The sequence below is a fragment of the Cornus florida genome, unplaced genomic scaffold, assembly GCF_030987335.1.
Source record: "Cornus florida cultivar Cherokee Brave unplaced genomic scaffold, ASM3098733v1 CherokeeBrave_3.0.0_Hap2_Chr03, whole genome shotgun sequence".
Taxonomy (NCBI): Eukaryota; Viridiplantae; Streptophyta; class Magnoliopsida; order Cornales; family Cornaceae; genus Cornus; species Cornus florida.
The window spans coordinates 23,898,671-23,906,689 of record NW_026775573.1 but is presented as its reverse complement, the minus strand read 5'-3'; the positions used below and the strand labels follow the sequence as shown (position 1 = coordinate 23,906,689).

At 38.2% G+C, this 8,019-nt stretch overlaps 1 protein-coding gene across 1 annotated transcript; it reads left to right on the top strand.

The window, feature by feature from the left end:
* The first annotated feature begins 208 nt into the window (after positions 1-208).
* Positions 209-7,736, top strand: LOC132299962 (phospholipid-transporting ATPase 1). The gene is made up of 7 exons (XM_059796873.1): positions 209-2,565; positions 2,676-2,982; positions 3,771-4,479; positions 4,585-4,708; positions 4,835-5,054; positions 5,662-6,147; positions 7,245-7,736. Exons 1-7 carry the CDS (start codon positions 927-929, stop codon positions 7,462-7,464), a joined length of 3,705 nt encoding a protein of 1,234 aa, XP_059652856.1. The 5' UTR covers positions 209-926; the 3' UTR covers positions 7,465-7,736.
* Positions 7,737-8,019: the final 283 nt, after the last annotated feature.

Here is an 8,019-nt window from a genome sequence, read left to right as displayed (position 1 = left end):
CAAGTGGTAATAATGACAACACCAAGTTATAGCAATAGAGCAGTTGTGGTTTTTACTACACTTGTTAAAGAGAAATAACTATAATTAATAAAAGAGAATAATTTTATTAATGATTAGGAAAACGTGAAGTGGTTGAAGAACATTAAATAATCAATCAAAGCCCTTTTCGATTGCAATTTTGCTTTTTAAAAGGAAAAATCGGTCAAATTCAGACAACAGATTCAAACAATTCTTGCAATATTATTTTTGATTTGATTTTGATCTTGATCTCCTTCTAGAACAACACAGCACACACCCTCTCTCTCTCTCTCTAAAAGTCTGTGTCTCTCTTTCTCTCTCTCTATAATTCCATCTTCATTCAAAGACTTCGCTCTAATTTTTATGATTTTGATTTGTTTTTGTCGACACCCATTACGACTTTTCCCAATCTCTTGCAATCTTCGCCCTCGCCCGCCTCTTCTCTCTCTACAATGCCTTTGACCTTGAAAATTTCTTCTCTCACCTCTCTCTCCTCTCCCAGATCAGATATACCCATCTTTCCTCAACCCATAGCGCAAGAGGAACGCAACCCAGCTCAAGGATCAGCTCTCTATCTCTTTCTCTTTCGCTCTCTAGAACGCTTTGGTGTTCAAGCAAGTAAGTTCTGAAAACCCAATACAGCAAAAACAGCTCCGAGTCCTAAATTCCTAATTATTTCTGTAAATTTGCATTTGTATATGTGTTTAGAACTGTAGGAGAAGAACCTCAATCTGGCAATAGATACAAGTTTATATTGTTTGTTCGAGTACTGCGTCTTTGTTTTCTCAGTGTTGTGTTGAATTTTGTTGTGATTTTTGGGAATTTTAGTTGAGATCAATTTTTGGGTGTTTGATGTATTTGGTGAATATTGATTCTGTGCTGTTCAAGAGGTCCGTGATCTTCAGATCATGGCCTCAAAGAGGGCTCTTTTAATCCCTTCTCCTAGAACCCCAGGTGCCCCAGAACTTCCTTATACACCAGTCTCTGCTGATCTGTTCAAACCCATCTCTGACAACCCCAAATTCTCTTTGGGGATGGATTCAAATAGCCCAATTGAGACTACCTCTGCCCCTGATTCTGTCCCAAAATCATCATCTTATCGAAGCATTTCGTCCATTCAATCGAGAGGGTCTGGTGGAAATTCAGTTAGAGAGGTTAACTTAGGTGATTTGGGATCGAAACCCGTGAGGTATGGATCGAGGGGTGCTGATTCTGAAGGGTTTAGCGTGTCCCAGAAAGAGATTAATGATGAGGATGCAAGGCTAATATATGTAAATGATCCAGTGAAAACGAATGAGAGGTTTGAATTTGCTGGAAATTCAATTAGGACTGGGAAATATTCTGTCCTGACCTTCTTGCCTCGCAACCTTTTTGAACAGTTTCATAGAGTTGCATACATATATTTCCTTGTGATTGCTGTCCTCAACCAGCTTCCGCAGCTTGCGGTTTTTGGTAGGGGAGCTTCAATCCTGCCTTTAGCCTTTGTATTGTTAGTTACAGCAGTTAAGGATGCCTATGAGGACTGGAGGCGGCACAAGTCTGACCGAATTGAGAACAACAGGTTGGCATCAGTTTTTGTAAATAATCAGTTTCAACAGAAAAAATGGAAAGATATTCAGGTTGGTGAAATCATCAAAATCTCTGCAAATGATACTCTTCCTTGTGATATAGTGCTGCTTTCGACCAGCGACCCAACTGGGGTTGCTTATGTCCAGACCATTAATTTGGATGGAGAATCAAATTTGAAGACACGGTATGCAAAGCAAGAGACCCTTTCTAAGATTCCTGAGAAGGAGAAGATTAATGGGTTGATAAAGTGTGAGAAACCCAATAGAAACATATATGGGTTCCAGGCGAACATGGAGATCGATGGGAAGCGGGTGTCTCTAGGACCTTCCAATATAGTTCTCCGTGGGTGTGAACTCAAGAATACTGCTTGGGCACTAGGTGTCGCAGTGTATGCTGGCAGAGAGACCAAAGCTATGCTCAACAATTCTGGAGCTCCATCAAAGAGGAGCCGGCTTGAGACCCGTATGAATAGGGAAATCATTCTCCTCTCTCTGTTTCTTGTCGCTTTGTGTACAGTTGTTTCTGTTTGTGCTGGTGTTTGGTTGAGGCGCCACAGGGATGAGCTGGATGACTTGCCCTATTACAGGAGAAAGGACTACTCTGAAAGTGAAGGGGATGAGAAGGATTACAAGTATTATGGATGGGGAATGGAGATATTCTTCACCTTCCTCATGTCAGTCATTGTGTTCCAGATTATGATCCCTATTTCATTGTATATTTCTATGGAGCTTGTCCGCGTTGGTCAGGCTTACTTCATGATCAGGGATGCCCGGATGTACGATGAAGCCTCAAATGCAAGATTCCAGTGCAGAGCTTTAAACATAAATGAAGACTTGGGACAAATAAAGTATGTGTTCTCTGACAAAACTGGTACACTGACTGAGAACAAGATGGAGTTTCAATGTGCAAGCATTTGGGGTGTAGATTACAACAATGGGAAAGCTATACAAGGGGAAGAAGTTGAATACTCTACTCAAGGTATTACATTTTTTTGCTTTCTGTGGAAAACATAATCTGTTGTAAAAACATCAGCCTTTTGTTTTATATAAGCTGACTTTCCATTCTCTGTTTGCTTTTTTTGGTATCAGTGGCCGGGCAGGTTTTGAAGCCAAAAATGAAGGTGAAGGTTGACGCAGAGCTTCTACAACTATTAAAAAGTGGAAAGGATACAAAGGGAGGCAAAAATGTTCATGATTTCTTCCTTGCATTGGCTGCTTGCAACACAATTGTGCCTCTTATTGTAGAGACATCTGATTCTACTGTGAGTGTTATAGATTATCAAGGGGAATCTCCAGATGAACAGGCATTGGTTTATGCGGCTGCTGCCTATGGTTTCATGCTTATAGAACGAACCTCTGGGCACATAGAAATTGATGTCCAAGGTGAAAGGCAAAGGTAATTTGAAGTTCCTTTCTTCACCCTCTCTTAAGTATTTTTTTTTTTTCTATTTGATTCTTATACCACTCTGCTAGCGATGCCACTCTGTTAGATTGGTTGGCATTAGAGGAGCTGGATTAATTGCTTGGTTACACGGTGGCACTCATTTTCATGGGTGGTTAGTTTTTGTAGTAGTGTCACATGTGAAACAGGAATATTATATCCAGGAAATGGTTCCATAATACTCAGAAGTCTCAAGCTACTTCAATTACTCAATATGGGTTAGGGACGTTGTGGTATAACAAAAAAGAAAAGAAAATTGCTTTTAGATTTAAAAAAAGAAGATTGAAACTTGGTTGAAGTCAAATTCTTTAATATATTTCAAAATGACTTAGAAGGATGTCCGTGTAGTTTTCCTTTCCAGAATATAGACAACATTATGCTTAAAGTGATTCATCTGATAAATTATTTTAATAACTATAGCAGCATAAACGCGAGAGTGAATTGGGCTTCGGATTCTTTTTCCTGGATCTAAATTACCGATTTTTTTCCGTTTGGCCTTGTTAGGAAGTCATACTGATAGGGCAAATGCTATGATGATGATAATCTTTAGTGGGGAGCGAATGATATGGTAGTCGTGGTGGCAATATTTTTATTGTTATAGTTGATTGCTCTGTTTTTTAGTTCTTTTTCCTTCTTTTTTATTATTATTTTTATTTTTAATAAGAAATTGAAATTCCCTACCATGACATGTAAACCTTATTATGTCTCTTTTCTGATGAAATTTCCAATTATGGGCAGTACAGGTTCAATGTTTTGGGTTTGCATGAGTTTGATAGTGACCGGAAGAGGATGTCTGTTATATTGGGTTGTCCTGACAAGACCGTTAAAGTTTTCGTAAAAGGCGCTGACACAACCATGTTTTCTGTAATCGATAAGTCCTTGAACTTGGACATTGTACGTGCAACTGAAGCCCATATTCACTCTTATTCCTCAGTGGGTTTGAGAACCCTTGTTATAGGAATGCGGGAACTGAGTGATTCAGAATTTGAGCAATGGCAGTTTTCTTATGAGGCAGCAAGTACTGCTTTGATTGGAAGGGCAGCTTTACTTCGTAAGGTTGCGGGCAATGTAGAAAATAATCTCAGGATATTGGGTGCCTCTGGAATTGAAGATAAACTGCAGCAAGGCGTGCCAGAAGCAATAGAGTCTCTAAGAATGGCAGGGATTAAAGTGTGGGTTCTGACGGGGGACAAGCAAGAAACTGCTATATCCATTGGCTACTCCTCCAGGCTTTTAACAGGCAAGATGACGCAGATTGTAATCAACAACAACTCTAGGGAATCGTGTAGAAAGAGTTTAGAAGATGCCTTGATTATGTCTAAAAAACTCATGACGGTGTCTGGTTCTACGCAAAATGCTGATAGAAGTTCTGGAGCTGGTGCAAGTCCTGTTGCCTTGATAATTGATGGAACAAGCCTTGTGTATATCCTTGACACTGAACTTGAAGAACAGGTAAATTTTTGTAACCTGGTTGGTCCTTCCTCTGCTCCCCCCTTCTCACTTATCCCGATTTGACTTTTTCTTTTCTTTTTTGTTTTTGTTGTCATCGTTTTGCAGCTCTTTGAATTAGCAAGTAAATGTTCTGTGGTTCTTTGTTGTCGTGTGGCTCCATTGCAAAAGGCTGGAATTGTTGCCCTCATAAAGAACCGGACAGATGACATGACCCTAGCAATTGGGGACGGTAAGTACTATTTTATTTGTTTATTTTAAAATCTAGATTGAGATATGTTACTCTTGAAAAATGATATGAAAAGTTCTCCTGGGTTTTTGTCTTGATCTGATAATAGAAGCTTCTACTGCTTTCTAGGTGCTAATGATGTTTCAATGATTCAAATGGCTGATGTGGGAATTGGCATCAGTGGACAAGAGGGTCGGCAAGCTGTTATGGCATCAGATTTTGCAATGGGGCAGTTCAGATTCCTGGTTCCTCTTTTATTGGTCCATGGACATTGGAATTACCAGAGAATGGGCTACATGATATTATACAATTTTTACAGGAATGCAGTGTTTGTTCTCGTCTTGTTCTGGTAAGTGCTTCACTGCTTCTGCAGAAACATGTTTTCATTTCCATTTTGTTAATAGGGAATAAGGGAATACACCAGTCAGCTTAGCGGTTGAAGTTTGTCACATGTGATGTCACAGACTTGAACCTAAACTGAGTCTTCACATTGGAGGGTGGTGTAATTGCAATATACTATAATTTATATCTTCTTATTTTTTTGTCCTTTTTTTATTCCCTTTAATCAATGTTCAAAAATATATGCGTTAGGTCATTTTTATTTTGAGAATTCCCCCTTTTCTTTTATTGTAATTCTGCATAATACCTTCTATTTTGGTACTTTTCTTTTAAATGTTAAATTTTCTTCCTTTATGCTTTTTGGAAAATGGTTAAGTCAAAATCTGGTGGCAAACATAGTCGAATGACACCTTTGACCAGCAAGCTAACTAGGTGAAAGCTAGTTGACTTTGATCTACTTTGAATTAAAGCAGAAAAGTTAAGTCACAGTAATCAATTTAGCCAATTAGGATGAGGTTGAATTTTCAGAGGACAAAAAATATAAAATCGGGGTCAGTTGTGTATGAAAAGGCCTCTTTATAAATATTTCTGACAGTGTTCTCATGTGTTCTGCATAGGTATGTGCTCTTTACCTGCTTCACTTTGACGACTGCAATCAACGAATGGAGCAGCGTGTTGTTTTCAGTAATTTACACTTCATTGCCTACAATCGTTGTTGGAATCCTAGACAAGGATCTAAGTAGAACGACTCTTCTAAAGTATCCTCAGCTTTATGGGGCTGGACAGAGACAAGAATCCTACAATTCAACATTGTTTTGGCTGACAATTTTGGACACTTTGTGGCAGAGTATAGCTGCCTTCTTTGTCCCCCTCTTTGCATATTGGGAAAACAGTCAAAGCACTACTGATGGTTCAAGCAGTATTGATGGTTCAAGCATTGGAGATCTTTGGACACTTGCAGTGGTGATTTTTGTTAATATTCACTTGGCCATGGATGTGATTCGGTGGACCTGGATCACTCATGCATCCATTTGGGGATCCATAATCGCCACCTGCATTTGTGTCATTGTCATTGATGCTTTGCCCACGTTACCTGGTTACTGGTATGGTTCCTTACCTATGTTTTTTTTGGTCGTTTTTAACACCTGTGCAAAGTACTGCTACTGATATGTGGCAATTGAACCCTGCCACCCGTGTATGTCACAGATGCTTTTTCCCAAAACAATAATTCCCAACAAAATTCACTCGAACATACCCTAGAGCCCACTGCAGGAAAGCTACGTAACCACAATCTCAACTCCAAGTGCATTGTTTTTCTTAAAATTCACCGATGGAGAGAGCTTAACTCTGAAGATAGGCACTTTTTAACTTTCAATTACCTATGCCTTCGGACTATGCTTTTTGATGTCCTAAATCAATTATAGTTCTGACAAGAGATCACATATGTATTTTCTCAAGGAAACACCAACTTGAAAGCCTACCTCAAAATTAACATTGTTAAATGAAAAAAAAAAAAATTAAAAGAGAAATGCTGTGTCACTGTCACATAACTTGTGTTAGACTGAGTCCATTGAGTACCAGTGATACTGTGCACATCACTGCACAGTGCACAATCATAGGTTATTCAATTAAATGAGACTGCAATTGTGAAAGGATGAGGGAACCTATCTGGTCATTATGCAATTTGATGCATTTAGGCGACCCTCGATTTTTGAGGCTTAAACTGCAAAGTCATTCTGTTAAGTGGAAACAACTTCTCCATTCGTGGAGAGGCTGCTGGAGAAAAACTTCCCTTCACCTTTAATACTTATTTATTTGCATCATCAACCAATTGTATCATGTTAAATAAGTAAAAGTGCATTATTTTAGTGGGTCCCATCACTATATGTCAATATCTAATCAGTTGGTGGTGATACCACGTCACTAATACAACCGGCACAATTAAGTTTTTCTCGTACATCTGACCCTCTCTAGACCCTTGCACGAGGGAGCCTCATGTGCTGGGCTAGCCCTTCTATATATATATCCAATATATGTAACAGCACCTCGAGAGGAATCCATAAGTATGTTCTAATGCAGGCATTGTTCACAATAAAAGATAATCTATCTTGGAAACTGCATTATCATAATTATGTTCATATTTACATGCACGTGTATCGAAATTAAATTACTGATTTGCAACTCCAATGTTATTTTGCAGGGCCATCTTTCATCTTGTAAGGACAGGATTGTTTTGGTTGTGCTTACTTGGCATCCCAGTAGCAGCAATGATTCCTCGTTTTGTTGTAAAAGCTTTAGTTCAATACTATAGACCTTCAGATGTTCAGATTGCGAGAGAAGCCGAGAAGTTTGGGAATTTTAGGAATTTTGAAGGTGCAGAAATAGAAATGAACCCGATTTTCGACGCTCCTCGGAGATGATTAGGTGGTTTTGTTCCTTGAATCTCCTTTATTTTTTTTTTTTTATACTTTTGTAAAAATGTCTCATTCTTTAGGCTGCTTCGAGTTTCCGCCTTGCCTTGCCATTTTTCCATTTTTTTACCTATCCAAAGGATAGAAATCGTTATACTTAGGTTTGTATTCTTCTATGTTGTATCTTCCTTAGAATTATTAAATGTAAATTATCATTGTTTACGTCAGGAGATTTTACACAGTTGTAACATGAAATTACCATCAAAAGAGTTGAGTTTGCACTTTTGGTGTTTGTCTCCTTGATATGCTCTGCCTAATTGGAGATGTTGCTAGCAATTAGTTCACTGGAAGTCAAATATATTACCTTCTCGATTAACACAATAATATATAATATTTTTTAATTCATTTGGTAATAAATTTATTTAAACACTTGTGTTGCTAATTTTTTTTAATAATATCGTTTTATTAAGAAAATAGCGTATTTGTCTTTGTAAAAAATTAAAAAGACAAAATTTTCTAATGTAAAAGGCCTTCAAATGATTACGAATTTTTAAATTCTAATGA

Excerpts from the sequence above, each read along its gene's own strand:
- LOC132299962 (XM_059796873.1), top strand. The coding sequence starts at position 927 with ATGGCCTCAAAGAGGGCTCTTTTAATCCCTTCTCCTAGAACCCCAGGT. Across the intron at positions 4,480-4,584 it reads ACACTGAACTTGAAGAACAG|CTCTTTGAATTAGCAAGTAA; the intron begins GTAAATTTTTGT and ends ATCGTTTTGCAG. Across the intron at positions 6,148-7,244 it reads CCCACGTTACCTGGTTACTG|GGCCATCTTTCATCTTGTAA; the intron begins GTATGGTTCCTT and ends GTTATTTTGCAG.